The sequence below is a fragment of the Mya arenaria genome, chromosome 4 (genome assembly GCF_026914265.1).
Source record: "Mya arenaria isolate MELC-2E11 chromosome 4, ASM2691426v1".
Lineage (NCBI taxonomy): Eukaryota > Metazoa > Mollusca > Bivalvia > Myida > Myidae > Mya > Mya arenaria.
In genome coordinates this window covers 24,789,478-24,812,087 of record NC_069125.1, presented here as the reverse complement: position 1 = coordinate 24,812,087, position 22,610 = coordinate 24,789,478, and the positions used below count along the sequence as shown (strand labels likewise).

General features: G+C 34.9%; 2 protein-coding genes across 8 annotated transcripts in view; one reads left to right on the top strand and one right to left on the bottom strand.

Moving 5' to 3' along the window:
• LOC128229981 (RNA-binding protein Musashi homolog 2-like) overlaps nucleotides 1-8,133 on the top strand; it is an 82,125-nt gene extending 73,992 nt beyond the window's left edge. For all 7 annotated transcript variants that reach the window (XM_052941935.1, XM_052941931.1, XM_052941929.1 and 4 more), the window contains 3 exons: nucleotides 177-358; nucleotides 985-1,045; nucleotides 1,646-8,133. In XM_052941935.1, coding sequence (XP_052797895.1) covers nucleotides 177-358; nucleotides 985-1,023 — 221 coding nt within the window. In that variant the 3' untranslated portion in view covers nucleotides 1,024-1,045; nucleotides 1,646-8,133. The remainder of the gene's footprint in view (nucleotides 1-176; nucleotides 359-984; nucleotides 1,046-1,645) is intronic.
• A 3,416-nt stretch (nucleotides 8,134-11,549) lies between these two features.
• On the bottom strand, nucleotides 11,550-16,564 carry LOC128232183 (uncharacterized). Its single transcript, XM_052945591.1, has 5 exons — nucleotides 16,391-16,564; nucleotides 15,817-15,971; nucleotides 14,382-14,476; nucleotides 12,393-12,635; nucleotides 11,550-11,909 (listed from the first exon to the last, which is right to left on the bottom strand). The coding sequence occupies exons 1-5, from the start codon at nucleotides 16,502-16,504 to the stop codon at nucleotides 11,884-11,886; spliced, it is 633 nt and encodes a 210-aa protein (XP_052801551.1). The 5' UTR covers nucleotides 16,505-16,564; the 3' UTR covers nucleotides 11,550-11,883.
• Between the last annotated feature and the right edge of the window lie 6,046 nt (nucleotides 16,565-22,610).

Sequence of the window (22,610 nt, the reverse complement as noted above, 5' to 3'; positions counted from 1 at the left end):
CCTACATGATATTCCTTTTAAGCTGATCCATTTTACAAAGTCACGATGATGGGGGCCATCCAGAATAATTTCACAGCTACCTTCTATATTATCTTGTATTTTTTACTTGACAAATCATCACAACAATATTCTACCCCCTTAACTTGCAAACTGACATAATCCTTATTTCCTTGCAGCCATGACGCTGGCCTCGCTCCAGCAAGCTCCGCAAGCTACCTCCCCGATCCAGAGCCGCCAGATGATGGGCGCGAGCAGCCCCGGACCCCTGGATCAGCTGATGTCCATGCAGGATCATCTCTCGTACCTGCAAGCTACGAGCCCGCAGCCCGCAGGCTTCTCTGGACTAAACTTCGGCAGGGTAGGCAATAAATTACTGTATGGGTAGGGTTCTCCATGTGTCCATCATTTATGATTATGAGTTGTTGGGCTTTTACTCACCATGGGTATGTTTGTTTTTAATATTTTGGGGCATAAAAAATGACAACATTCTATATGGGTTGGCTGACAAAAAAATGTGTGGAACATAATTTAAACATTTATTATATTATATTAGTAGAAATGAACTAAATTTGTTGTCTATTTGTTAAGAGAACTTTCAACTCTTTAATTTGAAAAGACAATAATACAAAAATGCAGCAAAAAAATTCCATTTAAGTGCTCTCTTGTCAGACATTTTTGTCAAGCAATTTTTTGTAATTATCTTAAGCATGTTCCATCTTCCCACACATAAACCACAGTGGCTGTGAATGAGAATGTCCTGTATCTAATTACTTGTGAAATAACATTTCAGTGTGAATATCATCCTGGTATTTTGACAATGCTTTGTTTCTTTGAACTCTGACAAAATTGAATTATATAATATTGAGAAAAGTTTTTTTAACTGTTTTTTGCCAATTACCTGACACAAATAGTGAGCCTAACATAAATCAAATACTAAAAATGCCCCAACTTCTAAATTAATGGCATATTACTTTTCTTCTTCAGCCAACGCAGCTGGTGAGCTTCCAGAACGGATACCACTAGAGGAAGCACTGCATTTAGACAGGTATGTATATCATGGCAGTGCTTGATGATGTATTATCATGAGGGGTCTTTATGTTGGGTCACGTTATATCCTGATATCTTGTATGTCGGGCGTCATTCTATCCTGATATGCTTAATGCTGGGTGCCATTCTATCCTGATATGCTTAATGCTGGGTGCCATTCTATCCTGATATGCTTAATGCTGGGTGCCATTCTATCCTGATATGCTTAATGCTGGGTGCCATTCTATCCTGATATGCTTAATGCTGGGTGCCATTCTATCCTGATATGCTTAATGCTGGGTGCCATTCTATCCTGATATCTTTCAATGTTTGGGGCCATTCTATCCTGATATGCTTAATGCTGGGTGCCATTTTATCCTGATATCTTTAATGTTTGGGGTCATTCTATCCTGATATTCTAAATGGTGGGCGCCATTTTATCCTGATATCTTTAATGTTTGGGGTCATTCTATCCTGATATCCTTAAGGTAGGATGCCATTCTAACCTGATATCCTTAATGTTGGGTGACATTATAACCATCTTTTTTGCCCTATTTAATTGACAAGTATGTCCAAATTGCTTTTCCAGATATGTATATTGATTGTGTTTTATTTTTAGGCTGCACACTGTACCAGAGGGTAGAGAAGGGAATACGACTTGCTTACATCGTGTCCCCAATGCCAGAAAATGGAAAATACATGGTGATCTCCCCTATACCAGAAAATAGAACAGCCTGATCTTAGATTGGAAAGTAGATGGAAAGTTACCATGTTTACACATGATGTGTATACAATTAATTGAGTGTACTACATGACTTGACCAATGAGTCTCATTATTGAACGTTATGTGTACTGTATCATATTATTATTCAGCCACCATTTTGTGGTGATTTGTTATTGACTTATTGCATATAACTTGACTCTTGTTCTTTAGTATGGTTTGTTTCCAAAAAGTTGTACTAAATATAGTCGACAGAGAAAGTGTGATTTCTTGGTTGTGAATGTTTTGAAGGGAGGGTTTTGAAGGTTTTAGTATGAATGCTGTTTTTGATTAATGGTAATTACCCTGGTGATATGTGTTTAACGGCATGAACTATATTACCACATGACATGAACATGACAGGAAATGACTTGTTGAAATATTTTTGTTTGTGATTTTTATCAATTTTATTTTTTAACTGGTATGATACTTATATTTTTGACCACTTTTTCTCAAGTATTGTTATATTTTTGAAACTTTAAAAGCTTTTATGTAGCATAAGTAGGTTTATTTTCCATCTCAAAGTTCATTCAAGTGATTGTAAACTGATACAAATGGCTTCCCTCAGGACGAAAATGTACTTCCAATTTTGGTTACGTTGTCAGAAATTTTTTCGACAACAGTGAAAGTTTAAAGCAATAACTTTGTATATACATGTATCTAAACCACATGTATACTTATAAACTGCTGACTCACTTGATGAACTTTGTGATGAATATTTTCTTTTATTTTAGCTGTATATAGATAGTCATGTAGGACCAATTTCGTTTTTTTTCTTATATTTTATCAAAGAAAGGGCTGTACTTTTTTGGAAATATATTTTATGTTTTATTCAACCATTATGCAAGCTTTTTTATTTTAGACGCTATGTGATACAGTCCCTTATGCCATTGTCATGTTACCTCCTTTTTTCGGATGAGTCCCAGGAAAGATATTTTGAAATGTGTAACTGTTGAGTGCTTCCCCTTGGAATGTTAAAAGGGAGGTAACTTCACTGATAAATCATACTTCCATATATCATGATGTACCGTGCATCTTTTTTCCCCATTAAGATTGACTGTGTATTTTTCCATTTCATATATTTTTCATCCATCTTCATCATTGGTATATATACTTTTTAAACTAGTGTTCCTACAATATGTTCATAGCCGACGGAAATGGTTCCAAAATGATAGTAAATGGAAAAAATATATGTTAAATATTTGGGCATTCTTTCAATGTTTTAGAAATGGTTGTATCTAAATGTGATTATTTTATAATCTGTAAGTGTTTCTGGGGGGAAATGGAATCATTTCATGGTTTGGCATTCAAAAGCCTAGTCTTTGGAGAGAGCATTTATTCTTCTGAACTCATCACAGACTTTCGATAGTGCTGCGTAAACATCTAACTGTTGTAAAACAAGAGGTGCTAAAAAACACATTGTGCAAAAATTTAGAATTAGAAACATACAGTCTTGATGTATTGATGTGGTGTTTTAACAGTTAAGGAGTGGAAACGAGAAGGTTCTAACTGCTTTGTTTTGTAATAACACTTAAAACCTTTTCGCTTTTATGCCCTTGCAATGTATTCACTCACAAGTTTTATAGAATAGGTTAACACGATCTTTCTAAATGGCATTTGTTTATGTTTAGAGTAGGATCATTTTTCGTTAAAAAATGAAAGGAGTGCTAATCTGATCCAACTACGCATCACTTTATGAGACATCTATTTTTCAATAATTTTAAATCAAATTACGGCACATTTTTGATACGCAATTATGTAATTAACTGTTGTAGCTACCACTTTACAATACAATTACCATAATTCTTAAAATAAATTTATGCATCCATTATGAATATAAATTTGATACTTGAATTTATTTCTGTGAAAGGCCATATGATCAAATATATAAATTGATATTTCTATGTTGACCATTATTTGGGTGTTAGTAGCTCTTGTCTTTATTTAAATACATATGAAGATTATGTTTCCAGCTGAACAGTGTTGAATTCTTATGGAAAATGATTGGACAATGAATCTAAATTTATCGTTTATAGAATGTGTGTTTTCAATGATAAAATTTCCTGAATGGTTTTTTATCACAACGTGTTAGTTTGTTTGTTAGTGCACACTCGCTCTGGTTTAATATAAGACCTTTACAGATATTGCCAATTTTAATGAAATTATTGGTCGAGTTATATCCATTAAAACTTGTTTATGAAGCAACTAAAAACAAAATTTTGTGCGTTTTGGATGAACTGCTGTATATGACTTTGAGGTAAACATGGTATATTAAAATAACCTGTCTTGACATCATTCTATATTTTCCATGTCATTTGATCAATTTTCATTCGCCAACTATTTATTGATATGCATGTATTCCTTAAACCATTTTCTCATTTTCATGATATTTTTTTTTTAGATTTTTAAACTTATTTATTTGTGCGTTTTTAAGGAGATGAAATCGGGTATTTTAATGTTAATATATCAGCAATAACCATATAGTGTATAATTAGACCCTTGTTATATAGACACATTATTTAGTTTTAGTGGATCAGAACGTGTTGCTGGAATTTACCCCACCCACTTAAAACGATGTGTTCAAATTTAGTGAAAATAGGAAAAGTTGTTAAATTCAAATGTGTTCTCTTATGATATTTGTTTGTTATTTGGGAGAAACTCTGTGTTTAATAGTATAAGCAGAATATCGTATATGTAGTCTCTTGCTGAATATCTACGTTATCCAGTAAATGAGTAGCAGAAATTTTAACCATTATTCATTATTAGTTTCTAAAACAGTCCTAATTGGTCATTTATTTAGCCTGTGTTTTTGGAAAGTAAATTAATATTTAGTGTTTGGTACATTTGTGCAGAAATCATCATTTCGGCCTTTTTGTTTTGATTTGTGTGGTTTTGCTTTTACAACATAGTTTTGGGTCCATATTCAATACATACTGAGATTTAACTTAAATTTAAGACCAGAATCTAAGTGTTTTGATTGGACAGTAAAAAAGTCAACAAATAGACTCAATATAATCCCTGAGCCATGTCTACAAATAAAGATAAGAATAATATTGAATATGGACCCTGGGGTGGTATTCAATGTTCAACTTAAGTTAATCTTATGGTCATACATCATTGACTTCTTTCACTCTATTGCTCAGATATTAATAAGTAATCCGATTAGCTACATCGTTCTTAGATCCAATTAAGACAAATATTGAATACCAGCCCTGGACTTAAAAAGAAATCGAAAAAGAAAAGAAAAATGTGGAAAAGAAAAGAAAAATAATTATTGTCTTGATCTGTGAGGATGTACCTTCAAATTAATGTTTTGTGAAAAGCAATAAAATAGTGTTCAAACTATTTGTTCTAACATTTGGGCTAGATTTTAATATAGGTTGTTTGCCTAACAAAACTTGTGGGTGGGGTAAGTTTACTCCAACATGTTAATAGGGTAGCATACAGCTGAATTCACCAAAAAAATAACTTTACACCGTCTTTGCTTTTGTGTTATATTTGTTAATAGTTGTTATCAATATTCTGTTACCTTTATAAAATAACTAGGACAAATTCAAATGCGATGCATCATTGTATATTGAATGTTCAATTTAATATTCTAATGTTTTAAGTGTGAGTAAAGACTTATCAATGGTAGAAGACAATATATTGTTATAAAGTTGAAAAAATTATGACTGTTATTATGTGGACATAAAATTTAATGTAATAGGGTCTATGGTGAAAATTTCTATTAAATGGCATGTTAAAGTTTATGCACTTTAATTATACTGTTGAATGCTGGCGGATCACTCTCTTCATTACATCTGGCATGTAAATAAAGATTTACAGCTCTATCTGGTAAATGGACGTATTCTCTGTTCTTGTTATTTTATAACATTATTTTTGAATGTTTAAACTTGAAGTCAGGAAAGAAGGGGTACGATAAAAGTTACGAAAAAAGTTGTTAAAAAAATAGAATCTTTTTCTTTCTTTTTTAACTTACATAATTAAAAAAATGTTTTTTATAAAACTGAAACAAAAAGCTAATATTTTTCATTATTGCCCTCTTTCCTGTTTTGAAGGAAATTTACATATATAAATGATCTGAGACATTGATATTTTGTTGATGTTACTTATGTGATGTGATTATTGTGTAGAGTGTTTCATGGTTAACCTCCATTAAAGATTTTAATGGGATGGCTCCTATGTATTTGGATAAAAACTTGCGTACAAATTTGATATTTGTACATGTTTAGATGTTTGGCTTTTTTCGAAAAAGGGAAGAAAAACAACGTTTGATTCCAAAGTCTGGTTGGTGTATATAGTTTGTTTTGTGTTTTTGAATCACTCTTACATTTCCCAAAGCAACTTACCAAATATGGAGTGCTAATTGTTGATAAACACTTACTTTTAAAAAGACTGTTATTACACTAATTTACAATTCATTTGTTCGCAATTTCAGCATGTGCTTTTGCATATTTTTTACGCAAATATATAACGAAAATACACTTCAGCAAGCTTTATAATTTACATGTATTTTTATCCACCCCACCCTCTTAAATTACTGACACCATTGTATTTTTAATATGTATATTAACATTTTCGTTTTAAAGTAAATGTCTCATTGCTGTAAATTACGAGATAATTGTATAATTGTTCATTCGTATTTTTTTTTTTGTAAGGTGAACATATCAATGTGTATTCTCGCCACAGGTTTCCAAGAATGTTATGTACTTGTAGTTTAGCATAGCAAATTAAGAGCAACTTTAAATATTAAAAAAAGAGTCTTTTTTTTGTATCACTGACTTAGGGTAAAACACGACAGTGTTTGTTGGTTGTACAACAAATTAGTGTAGAGAGCACTGTTCTTGTTTTTACTGTTATGGTTAAACTTGTCAATAAAAAGGAACATATTTGGAATTGATTTTTACTAACAGAAATCAAAACAGATTCAAATTTCCATGTGACATTTACAAACAAACAAAAAATCCAAAATTAGATCAGTCCTTAATGATTTAAAGGGGCAAATGCAAATCATAAAAAACATCTTTAATTTTAATGCATTATTATGCAAATCCATTATTTAAGAAGCAAAAAAATGATAAGCGATATTTTGGCGATTTTTTAACTGCGAAATTTTTGGCCAAGTAACCATTAATTAAAAAAACACATTCATAATAACTTAAAATATATTTTAACTCCACACTTATCATATGCTTTTGGGGGTTTAAGTCAAGTGAGTTAAACATAACAATGCATTAAAATAAATAAATATATTTGCATCACCTATATTGTGCCCGGCTGTTATATCTTGAATGTTGTTCCTAATTTGCCTTCTGTGTTTGTGAGCTATCTACTTAGTATTAATTAACATCAGCTATTCCATAGAGCTTATCAAATTATATCCAAATTATTCGTAGATTTATAGTTATTAATGCATTTAGATCTAGAGCTTACTTATCGAATGCAAGATTTGTAAATAATTCTAAAGTCTAAATTATTTTTGTAAATAATTTATTTATTTAAATTGTTTTTTATATCCACATTTGAATTTATTATCGGTTATTTCTTGGAAACTTGTGGCTATCATCTCATTTTATATAGATAATTGTAAATGTTATATAAAATTACCAGAAATGCAGTTGTTTTAATACTTCAAAGGTGATAACTTATTGTTTTAGACTAGCAATAATAAGTTTCCACATGCTATATATATACATACATATATATCGTAGCATGCATATGCAAAAACCAGTATGTTATTTTTTTAGTAGACTAGGATAAGAAATGGTGTAAATTGGAACACAGCAAATCTTTTAAACGATACCTTGGACTATTAGTCCTGGAAGACGAGCATTGTCAGGCATTTACAGTAGTAGAGAGAAAATGGCGGTCAGCTAGTTCCTATTTTCACCAATTCTTTTTATGTTAAGACGCCATGGATAGTAACATTTTCTCATGTGCCAAAGTGTCCATGGTGATATATATACGTGTATTGCATTGATCACGTGATATCCAAAATCACGTGGTCATGTAGTCATGTGATAATTCAGGTAAGAACAAATTAACCAATAGCTGACGTTCTGTGTTTGAAATCGTTGTATAGCATTTTATAAGAATTCGTCAGTATATAGCTGATCTCATTAGAGATAACATATTGCTTCTGTGTGCAGTGTAATTGCGCACTATTTCAAACTTAACGTTCTATCAAAGAAACGAAATTTGTGTATCAGTGTTATACAAAGCTTGTACGTTTACACTTTACAGGAATACTTGTCTCAACGTATAGAAACCGTAATTTGTTAACTGGGTTACATGTTATTGTACATTTTCAATAATTTTACTCTGAATAAAACGTTTGAACTGGTCGATGAGTTTTGGTTATACTGATGATTTATTTTAGCTCGCATGTGAAATTTCCTGAGCTTGAACCAGTGCTGGTTCTTTTTAGAGGCCATATGAAAGTACTGAACCCTCAACTGCTTGGGTGAGAGGCAGTTACCAAATACCATTAGATTACTCTTACTTCTGTAAGTAATTTGCTATTCGTTAAAATATGTCTTCTTGAAACATTGGATGTATTACGGGAGCACTCTCGATGGACGGTTTGATGGTGAGCATGAAGTTGGCTGAAAGAAGAATTGACCAACAAATCGAACCACATGTTTAGCAGTTTACCTCCTGAAGAAGTCTGTCCGTCTCCGGGACTGTCCTTCTTGTGCATTAATTATAATCATAATAATAATAATAACAAGAAATGTTGTTTTACAAAATGCCTCCTTCGAAAACTGATGTCTGCTTAGTTAAAGAGCGATAATACTGATGGAGAGTGTAATAACTTTTCATCACTACCTAGCTTTGTTCCAAGTTTCTTGCAAGGTTCACATCATCACAGCGCTATATGTTTCAAGCTCAAATCAAATTATTCAAGAAGTGTCTGGCCAAAGTTTGAATTATAAAAAGAAATGAACAAGGGAAGAAAATTTTGATAAATTTCTTTAAGTAGGTTTTGAACAAGTGTCATGGCAAATGCTTAATAAAGAAAATGAACAAGGGGAGATAACTGCAATAATGTGCCCCAGAATTATAAATCTTTGTTGCCCAGCTTCACATTATCACCTATCTATGTTCCATTTTCAATTTTTATGCTTTTTTTTATGTATATTGCTTTGCACATGTCGGTCAGTCGGTCGGTAGGTCGGTCCGTTGGTAGACCAAAGCTTGTCCCAGTGATAACTCAACAATTCCTGGACCTATGGTCATCAAACTTGACATGAAGTTTGGGACTGACCAGTAAATGACCCCTATTGATTTTAGGGTCAAAGGTCGAGGTCACAGTGACCCTAAATGCCAAATGGTCCGAGTGATAACTTGACAATGCCTGCACCCATGGCCCTCAAACTTGACTTGGAGGTTGGGCCTGACCAGTGGACGACCCTTTTAGATTTAAGGGGTCATTAGGTCAAAGGTCATGGTCACAGTGACCTAAAATGCTAAAAGGTTATCCTAGTGATAACTCGACAATTGCCTGCACACATGGCCCTCAGACTTGACTTGGAGGTTGGGCCTGAGCAGTAGATGACCCCTATCGATTTTAGAGGACCTTGGTTCATAGGTCAAGGTCACAGTGACCTTGAATGCAAACTCGACAGTTCCTGGACCTTTGGTCATCAAGTTTGACATGAAGTTTTGGGCTGACCAATTAATGACCATTATTGATTTAAGGTGTCATCGGGTTAAAGCTCAAGGTCACAGTTTCAACCAATTGCTGCTTGTAGTGTTTGGGTAAGACCTTGTACAAAGTTTGCATTATAAAAATGAACAAGGGGCGATAACTTTGCAATAAAATGCCCCATACTTAAATTGATTGCAAGGTGCACAAATTCACATCGGTTGACCAATACATTATGCCTACCTTTCAGTCGAAGGGGAGACATAATAATGACAAACACAGTTTACCTTCCAAGCAAGGCCCGATATGACAAAACATTGGAGTCATTTCTCAGTTTCAATCTTTACTCATTTTACAATAGAACTGCATAACATGATTCAACATTTTATACGTTTTTTAAAGAACATAGATTATACTGATAAAAAAATCAATATATTATATAAAAAAATCTTCAGCAAAAATTGTACTTTCAAGAGTCAATTTTAACATAATTTTTGCTCTTGAAAATAGTTTCGTTAGACTACTGAGCCATGATGTTCATCAATATTATTCACAAGAGAATTCGCTTTTAAAAATAGTCAACCATCATGTCGTTATGTAGAGTGAAACATATTCATGAGTAGAAGTTATTTTTTGGGCCGGGACCGGTATTGGTCATAGGCATGCTTTAAAGAAATATATATATATAAGAAAGGACATGACTTAACTTGCTTTATAAATATACCAGGCCTCTTGTTAGAGATAAGTATTATTTAAGCAAATTGGCAAACATTGCGATGAGATGAAACATTTGATTTTAAATGTTATTCAAAGTATATATACAGAGAAATTACATGTATAATCTATAATTTTTCTTCATTTTCTGGAAGTAACAGATTGCCGATTAATGAATAATTACAGTTACATGTGCGTTCCTTAGGCGCAACTGACATCAATATTATATCGACCGCCATGATTTCTACAACATACGTATATCTGACGCCGGCTTGTCTTGCGCATGCGCCATAACTATGTGGAGCCTCTGGTTTCAATCGTAACAACTCGGCCATCTCCGGTAAGCTTCGCAATTCCTGTTGGATACTGGCCGAGGTGTTCCGTTTGCTCTGGTTTGCAACTTCGATTGATGCTCGGTCACCAGGTATCAGTTCACCACGGTATTCAAAAACATTGGGCATTGTGGGCGTTAAATGCACTTCATTTATTGTAGCGTTCAGATTGGTGCAGTCTCCATGGCTGCTTTAAAGAGGATTCATGTAGATCAAATCCAGGGCTCGTCGAATTAAAATAATGGCATAGTGCGACAGGGTTGCGGGGGTAGCGCTTTGAGCAGGTCAAAGACGTACTGGTGTTTTTCAGTAAACGAAATAACTGTGTAAGGTTAAGGATATTATGTCTGGTTTTGACCAGGTTTTAGAGTTTAAAAACAGCTTATGTCCAAGTTTGTTTGGTCCCAGATGCTCCCGCGCAAAGTTTAGAGGTTCTCACCAACTGTTGAGGCAATTTTGTAAAAGGGAATTACCATGCTACCAAAAAGGACCTGCGAATTGATTCCCCCCCCCCCCCCACCCCTCGGTAACTCTGCAAATCTTGGTATACCGGCTAATCACGTTTCCTGGGATTGGACTTTCGTATGCGGTCAGGTATTATTGTTATTATTCCGTTCAAACTATAAATACTGGAGAGCGTTATAGTTTACCAGGGGTATCCGACGATGGGATAAATACCGACGTACTGATGTCACCACGGATCAAGGTAAGTATCGTTTGCATTTTATTTCGAAAGGGGGATGCGGGCGGGGGGGGGAGTTAACAATAAATGTATGATTCGAGGAATATAATATATCAGCATCTGTGAGTTACGCGGTACATACCAAGATCTGCGTAAAAAAACGTAACACCAAGCTATTTGATGTTCTTGTTGATGATGTTGTTGAGCTGTAATACTATATATATGATCTTGAGTAGATTATTTGCTAATAATCACTGTACGGTCGCTCTTGTTAGTGAACTGTATTGTGGTGTATCCGTGCAGCAACGCAGAGCATACAGTGCAAGCGGGAACAAAATTGCATACAGTTAGCATGCTGATGGGTAAAAATAGACCATTGTCTGAATTTCTTTAAGTCTTTATTTCGAGTTTCAAATACAAGTTCCAGCAAATCAAAAAATATAAGCAAAGATATTTAAAATAATACAATTCCTGTTTGAACAATAATATTGCATTAAAGGTTTATGCCAAAAGGTACACATATAATAGAATTATATATTTGTTGTTGTTATTGTTGTTGTTGTTGTTGTAGTTAATGTTGTTTTTGTTTCGTGAATATTCATATGTGCTGTTTATTTTAAAGAAAGGAAATCAAGGTAGGATCAAATACAGGCAAACAAAAGAAAAGTAAAAGTTCAATTGCACTTGATGACACCTGAAGACTTTGTCCTTGCCGCAATCAATCTGATCCGCCCACACACGTGCCTTAAATAGAGAAAGATACCGTTAATAAAATCGCTGCCAACCATTATGGTGGCATACTTCTGCCACCAGATAACCATTTAACTAACTAGTTAATTAAGAGGTTAACTAGTTACGTACCATAGACTTTTAAGACGATAATTATTAATTGATTACCTCAAAGTTATAGCACTTGAACTGACAACAATGTATATACTATAGTGCGATTACAAGTATAAGACGATGTTTTCTTGCAATTCTGTTGCTTTTAGTTCCAATGTTAAGCAGTTATCTGCGTCTAGAAAGGTGATTTTTATATTTTGTATTTATACTATCAATATCTATTACAATGTTTTGACAATGCGATATTTGTCTGCGTTTATTGCTTGTACATAATTGTGGAAGGATCAAAATCTTTCTTAAAGCTAGACCTAAGTGGGTCATGTGTGAGTTTTTTCACCAATCATAACAAAGAACAATCATTTCGTACATGAAACGTATGCTTACTTTTCCCATAGTTGAAATTGAAAAACCATTGAAACCGGTCGTCCCCGAACTCAACATCCGCAGCCTCAAGGTCTTCCAATACCATGCTCCATTTCAGTTTGTCAAGTGTTTGCGGTACGGACAGTCCTATCTCCGTATCTTCTGGCTTGCACTTTTGTGGTACTGGTAGGCCATCATTATTATAACATCGTAGCACCAATGTGTAGCTATCTACGTCTGACGACCAGTAGATAACTGTTCGAGCTGTAACAACAAAATTATCATTATACTTTATGTTACGCAAAGTATCGTGCACCTTATCAACTAGCGTTTCGTGTGCTTTATCAACTAGCGTATCATGCGCCTTATCAACTAGCGTATCGTGCATCTTTTTAACTAGCGTATCATGCGTCCTATCAACTAGCGTATCATGCGCCTTATCAACTAGCGTATCGTGCATCCTATCAACTAGCGTATCATGCGCCTTATCAACTTGCGTATCGTGCGCCTTATCAACTAGCGTATCGTGTGCCTTACCAACTAGCGTATCATGCGCCTTATCAACTAGCGTATCGTGCACCTTATCAACTAGCGTATCATGCGCCTTATCAACTAGCGTATCGTGCGCCTTATCAACTAGTGTATCGTGTACCTTATCAACTAGCGTATCGTGCACCTAATCAACTAGCGTATCGTGCGCCTTATCAACTAGCGTATCGTGCGCTCTATCAACTAGCGTACCATGTGCTCTATCAACTAGCGTATCGTGCGCCTTATCAACTAGCGTATCGTGCGCCTTATCAACTAGCGTACCATGTGCTATATCAACTAGCGTATCATGCGCCTTATCAACTAGCGTATCGTGCGCCTTATCAACTAGCGTATCGCGTGCTTTATCAACTAGCGTATCGTGTGCCTAATCAACTAGCGTATCATGTGCCTTATCAACTAGCATATAATGTGCTCTATCAACTAGGGTATCGTGCGCCTTATCAACTCGCGTATCGTGCGCCTTATCAACTAGCGTAGCATGTGCTCTATCAACTAGCGTATCGTGCACCTTATCAACTAGCGTATCTTGCGCCTTATCAACTAGCGTAGCATGTGCTCTATCAAATAGCGTATCGTGCGCCTTATCGACTAGCGTACCATGTGCTCTATCAACTAGCGTATCGTGCGCCTTATCGACTAGCGTACCATGTGCTTTATCAACTAGCGTATCGTGCGCCTTATCAACTAGCGTACCATGTGCTCTATCAAATAGCGTATCGTGCGCCTTATCGACTAGCGTACCATTCGCTCTATCAACTAGCGTATCGTGCGCCTTATCAACTAGCGTAGCATGTGCTCTATCAAATAGCGTATCGTGCGCCTTATCGACTAGCGTACCATTCGCTCTATCAACTAGCGTATCGTGCGCCTTATCAACTAGCGTACCATGTGCTCTATCAAATAGCGTATCGTGCGCCTTATCAACTAGCGTACCATGTGCTCTATCAACTAGCGTATCGTGCGCCTTATCAACTAGCGTATCGTGCGCCTTATCAACTAGCGTATCGTGCGCCTTATCAAATAGCGTATCGTGCGCCTTATCAACTGGCATTTCGAGTACCGCAACATATGATTTGTGTACAGATAAAAAAAATAACCTTTTAAATTGGATTTTCAATAAGTTACTAGGTGGCAACAAATTCCCAAGTTAAAAAGTGCCAAAATATCGCTATTTTTTAAATCTGGAAACGTTTATCAAGTGCAACCTGAATTATGCCCCTTTAACAGTGTTGTTCTGGGTTTTTTTATTGACAATTGACATCAATCGTCGGTGCGAAATTGTTCATTAATGTACAATCGGCTTAAGCGGTATTCACTATTATACGAATAACAGTTGTACCTCCCCACCCCCCGTAATACAAAGATATAGGTATAATCCGAGCCTGCCGGAATAGGTCGAGTAGGTACGATTGATCCAACGATATGGAACATATTTACAGTGGAAAAAAGTCCACTTACTTCCATTAATCAAATTGAGCACGGTTGAACCATCGTCTACAATATTTGTGAAGTAGTTAGTGATTGTGAGACACTTTCGTAGTGCGACCGAATCTCTGAAATGTAATACATATACAGCGAACATTTTATTATCCGATTCAACAAAAACAATCACAGTGTGTGTATACCACGTGATCAATTGCGTCTTGAATGCTACGTAGAAAGGTAACATTTTGCTTCGAATGAAGACTTTAAACAAAGATAACTTCACTATTTCTTGACCATTTTAAATGAAACATAGCGCAATCTACGCCGCCTACGTACGGAGCCTCAGTCGTCTGTACGGCCGTCTGACGGAGCACTGTCAAAACATTATTTTGGAAACAGGTTTGTCGAAGTGTTTGATGAAACTAATGACCTTGTCAAACTACGGTAATAAAACGAAGGCGTGACTCTTTAAGCGGCATACACTGTCCTTTGTTTCATTTAAAATGATGTAGTTAAAGAAAAGTTATCTTTGTTTTAAGTCTTCATTTTTTCAGCAAAATGTTGCCTTCCGACGTAGCATATATATGACGTAAATTAACACGTGGTATACACACACTGAATCATATTTTCGAAATCTCATAGAGAAGCTCTTGAAGCATATGTTACATGAGCGATATATGTCTAGGACAAAAAATGGAGCCAACAGTTGTGGTCGACTGGCTACGGTAAAACCCTCTTTTCGGAGAAAACTCGGAAAATTCCACCCACTTTCAGCAAGAATTACAGGACCTGTATCACCACTTGATTTCGGGCCTTATCTCCTACAGCTCCCTAACAACGATGTTTAAAAATGATATCAATTAATTTGATTAATTACTATCGACCTTTATATTTGTAAAATCTATCGTTATGTTCTTCGAAGACAGGTGAACATATTTATTTATTGTATAATTCATAACATAAACTTACACAATAAAGCACACTTTCACCATAAACATTTAATTGTACATTTTAAAAATCAATTGAATCGTCGTGAATGTATCGGTTTCCCAAAGCTGAATGCCCTTTCAAATCTGATGTGCACGAATCATTTCTGCGTATAAACGCCACTTAGCTATTATATATATATATTACATACTAATCAAGGATAAGTGTTGTTGTTTTTTATTCCAATTCGTTTTACTCAAACCTAGATCAATTATATTAGTTTGGTATATTTGAAGTTAATCATAGGCTTTTAAAATATAATTGCAAATCAGTACTATACATACGTTCTCATCATAAATATGCTTTTCCTAAACTTAACCAACACTCCAAATTTCGTCAAAAGCCAGGCACTGTTCTCTTTGACAATAAAAAGTAAGGTTTAGAAGATATAAAATAAGATATAAAATAAGGTAAAAAATAATATAAGATAAGATATAAAATAAGAACGTGCCCATACTTTTGTATCAATCCGCGTACTTACACATTCGCGACATCGAAAATCGCGGTTTTCTTGTAGTTGTTTGGGACTCCCAGTTGTTGCAACTTGAACTGGTAGCCTAGAGCAGACGCATAGATTGGCGCACCATTTATGACAGGTACTGCCAAGTAGACTTGACGTTGGTATTTCCCAACAACCTGAAATATTGGTATGAAATATAAAAAAAAGGGTCTGGATCACGTAAACACACGATACGGCCATTACTGGACATTAAATGTTTTGAGATTAAAATTACCAAATAGTGTTTAATTCAGCATCTACCTATGTTTTATTTACATAATTTTAAGTAAGCAAAAAAACCTTTGCGAAAATAAAGTATGTGTATATTATTTACTTTTTGTTATAACAAGGAATATCGTCATCCGTCCAGGCACCCACGGCAAAACGAAAATATGAAATTAGCATTAACCACTCATTACAGTTTTCAAATGTTCCGATCCTAAAACTTGACATTGTTTTCAAATTAAAAGCACTAGCTGAGCTATTTAAACAGATAAAAGAAGTCAATATATTCAAAGCCGATTCTGACGTACATAAAATACTGTTTTAGACTAACCTTGCTGTTGAAGTCAGCGATTGGCATGCCCCCTGGGATATTAATCAGCTTTCCAAAGCATACAAGAGGACAACAGAGCATCAACACACACACACACACAACTACAGCTCTCATTTTGATAACAGAAACAACCGCGAAACAGTGACACGATGATTGTCAATGGAGTCCAAGTAAACTTATACTTATTATCGCCAATGTTATGCACATATGTTGCAACGTGGTTATCATAATTACGGTATCAGACATCTGATGGCAACATAATGTTAAAAGCAATGTACCGATTAACTCCTACCTAAAACTGAAATGTTATGCAAATATTAGAATAACTGCGCAAAGTATGCAAACAGCACATTGGCACAAATGCCATAACAGTTCACACGAGATTTGTACGAGATTCCAGGGTAAAGTGACCAGTTTGAACATTTAACTGGACATCTATATTCACAGCCTCGAATAAAACGTAATGCTCATTGTAGTAGCACAAACTATAAGAGCGATGATATCTAGCAATTTTATTACATTTATATATTGTTTTTATATACACTTTACTGTAGCTGAGAACACACAAAAGATTACTTACTTTTGAAAGAAAAATTGGAACAAAGTTAATTATGAAATTAGTCTTTAGAATAATAGCATTGGGAAGTACTTAAGTGCAATTAAACAATTCCATCATAGCATGAGAACATGTGGACGTGCAAATAAATCATCGTAAAGCATATTCTTAAAGCTGCACTCTCACACAGGGGCCAGAAACATTTGTTTTATTATTTAAGACTATATGTATATATATAGTATATATATATAAGAAAATAATTTGTTCCTGCCCCCTGTGGCACTCTCACAGATTTACCATTTTTACAACTTTTTTATTTTTTGTCTTGGAAATATCAAACTGTTGCGTAAATATCTGCAAACCAATGATATAAGATTGCTGACAAAAAATCAGATCCTGTATTTTCAAATTTTGTTCGAAAATTTGTTTTATGGCTTAAACCGTTACTAACGGTTTAATAAAAATGCATAAAACATCAATTTTTGAACTTAAATATAAAAAACTGCGATCTATTTTTTTCCCAGTCTTATATAACTAGTTTCCATGACTTTTCGCAAAAATTGGCTTGTTCCAAGACAACAAGTAAAAATGTTGTCAAAACCTTCAATCTGTGAGAGTGGAGCTTTAAAATGAGTAAGATATTCATGTTTAGTGCTAAACATTAATCACAAAATAATTGAGAAGTATGCATTTATTATATGTATGCATTGTTTTAATTGAAGAAAGATTTAAAATATATATCTTACTGCTGATCTGCTTAACACGTCATATATTACAATACAGCTGCTCACTATAAACGTACCACTATAATGCATGTACGTATATTAGGTGGGGTTAAATATTATAATGTTCTATCTGTTGCCCACACAACAGCCGTTGCTAAATGTAGTTATTCATAATTATATAAGTGAAGGATGAACATGCAGTCGTCCATATTAAGTATACCCCTTCAAGATGACCTTTCGATGCAGCATTTATTTACTTTGTAAACAAACTCATTACATGTATTGGTACATATTAGGAATAGTACTGTTTAATTAAGTATATGTTTTTCAGTGATTACAGATATTTGTCAGTGATAAAAATGATACTTTAGTTTTTCAAAATAAGATTGTTTACTATTGTGAAATGTCAGCCCGCTCTAACTGCCAAATCAACGACGCCAACGCGTACAGGGCTAGGGCACATCTTCAACTACTGAATACAACGACAGTTTATTCTTTTTTTTATCCCTTTATGGCAAGTAATACACAGTGAAAGTTTTTTTCCCGTGTATATATCGCAAATTTGCAATATAATACACCTCGTGAGCACCAAAAGTAAACTTTAGCTGGAGTTTGTGAACATTGTAGTAATAATAATTTGGATTGCATTAAAATGTACTAGTATACTCACAAAGATGAAATGTGATACACGCACATTAATTCAAAGCAACACATAAACTGATATATATTATTAAGAAGAAATAAAAAATAACTGTATAAGTACTTTACCCTCTTACAAAATGGCTAAGACACCCCGGCTTCTTCCCCCCCCCCCCGCCTTCTGTGCGGTAAGTCCCGGGGTTAACCTCCAACAGCGACATACCGCAGGACGTTGAAAATCTTAGACCGACCACTTCAAAGAACGAAAGGATCTTATTGAAAAGAGCTAGGATAATGCGCCCTGGTTCGCTTGTGTCTCATTCTGTTTCTTCAACAGCTATTATCAGGATTGATTGGAAATTGCGGTCAATTTGAACTCATGTATCTTTTGGCATTTAAATTCACTGTTAGTTGTGATGGCACACGGGTCAAGTCATAAAGCAACCTGACCTGTCATAGTAAACCCTATAAATACAACCAAACAATCTCTGTCTGGTTTCTTTCCGCCATTAAAAATCGAAAAGAAGATAAATCGGGAACGGGACAGGTTTGAGATACAGATGTTGTACGACCACCGAACAAGAATGAACGGAACATATTAAAATAAATAGTGTTCAGCATTCCGTACGAACTATATGACAAGTAGGAATCTTAACTGGTGGTATGTAACCCACTGTTGAAACAAACGTTTATCGTATACGGTTACTTCCCTTACTTTTGAATAACGTATTTTTTTCCGTTCGGAGCTCCTCGGCCATTTTTATCGAAAACAACCTCGGATGTATGCCGGTACATCAGTTGAAGTAGTTCGTAATTTTTTGAATTATATCATTTATTAAATATAGTGTTTTAGAGTTTTATTTAATGCTCTAAGTTTAAATTGATTGCCAGTGAGGTGTATTATTGCAAACATTATTAAGATTCCCAAGAGTTAAGGCGTTAAGTTTAACTGCTAAATAAAATTACGCGATCTACTTGCAGCGGACTTAAACGTACCGCTTTTGAGTATGTAAACCGTCCAAATACATCCGAGGTTGTTTTCGATAAAAATGGCCGAGGAGTTCCGAATGGTATTTTTTCATTTCGCCAAACATCTAAATCACACAGGAAACCTGAATTGAATGTTCATGTAGTTGTAGAATGCACATTGTTGATTTAGATAGTGCTCTTAGCTTGCTTGGTTGTCAACACTCTCTCTCCAAAATTAAATTAAATGTTTTCTCACAACAAAGTATATTCAGTGTGGGCAAACCACGTGGTTTTTGACGTCACATTTTGTTATAACGTGAAGCAAAATACCGCTCAAGTCTGAAATGATTATCTCTGTAAGTTTGTTATTTCCATATCAATTTTTATAAAACCTAGCGGAGGCTAAGCGGAAAAATGTACACTATACTCGGTTATTGAGCGATATGTTGAGCATTTTTTAGTTTTTTCAAAAATCGTGGGCAAATGCTGATAATGTACAAAATATTGTTTGTAACAGCGAAAAGCAAATTACATTTCTGGTCCAAAAAGTTGATTATATATATATATTCACCATGTTTGCCTTAAAACGGAAGTCTCGAAATGCATATTCTATCCCTAGGATATATTCATACCTACAAATGAGGCACACCCTACATAGAAATATTAAATGTTTTTATTTTGTTATGACGTTTTATAATGTTATTTTAAACTTGTGGACCAGCCCAATTGTATATCAATACAATATTATATGTTGCAATATAAGCACATCTTGTGCATATACAATAAAATATGAGTTATCTAAAGTCAAGTGTGTGACTTGCTGTTTTTAAGTCTCTGAAAGTTGTGAATATAGCGCTATGCATGTGACTGTTTTATTCAGTCTGTAACGTTTGTGAATTTAGCCCCATGTAAGTGACTTGCTGTTTTATTCAGTCTGTAACGTTTGTGAATATAGCCCCATGTAATTGACTTGCTGTTTTATTCAGTCTCTAACGTTTGTGAATATAGCCCCATGTAATTGACTTGCTGTTTTATTCAGCCTGTAACGTTTGTGAATATAGCCCCATGTAATTGACTTGCTGTTTTATTCAGTCTGTAACGTTTGTGAATATAGCCCCATGTAATTGACTTGCTGTTTTATTCAGTCTCTAACGTTTGTGAATTTAGCCCCATGTAATTGACTTGCTGTTTTATTCAGTCTGTAACGTTTGTGAATATAGCCCGATGTAATTGACTTGCTGTTTTATTCAGTCTGTAACGTTTGTGAATATAGCCCCATGTAATTGACTTGCTGTTTTATTCAGTCTCTAACGTTTGTGAATTTAGCCCCATGTAATTGACTTGCTGTTTTATTCAGTCTCTAACGTTTGTGAATATAGCCCCATGTAAGTGACTTGCTGTTTTATTCAGTCTCTAACGTTTGTGAATATAGCCCCATGTAATTGACTTGCTGTTTTATTCAGCCTGTAACGCTTGTAAATATAGCCCGATGTAAGTGACTTGCTGTTTTATTCAGTCTGTAACGTTTGTGAATATAGCCCCGTGTAAGTGACTTGCTGTTTTATTCAGTCTCTAACGTTTGTGAATTTAGCCCCATGTAAGTGACTTGCTGTTTTATTGAGTCTCTTACTTTTGTGAATATAGCCCCATGTAATTGACTTGCTGTTTTATTCAGTCTCTAACGTTTGTGAATATAGCCCCATGTAATTGACTTGCTGTTTTATTCAGTCTGTAACGTTTGTGAATATAGCCCCATGTAATTGACTTGCTGTTTTATTCAGTCTGTAACGTTTGTGAATATAGCCCCATGTAATTGACTTGCTGTTTTATTCAGTCTCTAACGTTTGTGAATATAGCCTCATGTAATTGACTTGCTGTTTTATTCAGTCTGTAACGTTTGTGAATATAGCCCGATGTAATTGACTTGCTGTTTTATTCAGTCTGTAACGTTTGTGAATATAGCCCGATGTAATTGACTTGCTGTTTTATTCAGTCTCTAACGTTTGTGAATTTAGCCCCATGTAATTGACTTGCTGTTTTATTCAGTCTGTAACGTTTGTGAATATAGCCCCATGTAATTGACTTGCTGTTTTATTCAGTCTCTAACGTTTGTGAATATAGCCCCATGTAATTGACTTGCTGTTTTATTCAGCCTGTAACGCTTGTAAATATAGCCCGATGTAAGTGACTTGCTGTTTTATTCAGTCTCTTACGTTTGTGAATATAGCCCCATGTAATTGATTTGCTGTTTTATTCAGTCTGTAACGTTTGTGAATATAGCCCCATGTGATTGATTTGCTGTTTTATTCAGTCTCTTACTTTTGTGAATATAGCCCCATGTAATTGACTTGCTGTTTTATTCAGTCTGTAACGTTTGTGAATTTAGCCCCATGTAATTGACTTGCTGTTTTATTCAGTCTCTAACGTTTGTGAATATAGCTCCATGTAAGTGACTTGCTGTTTAATTCAGTCTCTAAAATTTGTGAATATAGTCCTATGCATGTGATTTGCTGCGTTAAACGCTAAACAAAACAACAAAGGGTAAACTTCCACCATTTATTCCAAGGCATATTTTCAACTAACAATATCGCTGAAAATGAAAAACAATAATTGAAGGTCCAATTTCTAATTGGTTTATTCCCGTTTATGAATGAATATTTTGATTTTGGTTACGATTTCCACCACTCCAGCAGTTACCGTTGGAATATCATTCGAAATCCACTTAAAAGCTTGCAGCAAAACTCCTGTAAATGACGTATAACCATCTCCCCAATAAGATGCATCAGCTGGTGCATAAATACGCACCCATACTGAGTTCCCCGGCTGAAGCTCTGTGACTACGGTGATAGACGATTGGGCATGCATCTCATTGTCACCAAGTCCATATGTTTTACCTATCGGTGAGCCATCCTTGACAAGTTCTGTAGATATTTGCACGTTTCTATTTTTGTCAGTTAAGATGGTAATTGAAAAAAGATTCCCTGATTCGAGTTGTAGCCTCCTCCCAGATTTGTCAGGACATTCTCAAAATGGATACGTTGTTGAACGCTAACATGGTTGTGCTCGTAGCCGTTACTTAAGGCGTGGAAGGCGACTACCTCGTTATCCAACACCAATCTCGACATCTTTGTCTTGTGTAGTGGTTTCGATATTCCATCTACAAGCAGATGCATTTCATTTGAAATTAAACCAGAAAACAACAACACAAAATTAGACATACAAAAACCGTGATTTAAAATCTAATTTTCAATTGTGACTTCTTTTTCAGATAATGTTAAATTTCTGCACGGCCTGTTTATCAAATTGTCTTTTCGAAAAAGAGCGGGCGAAC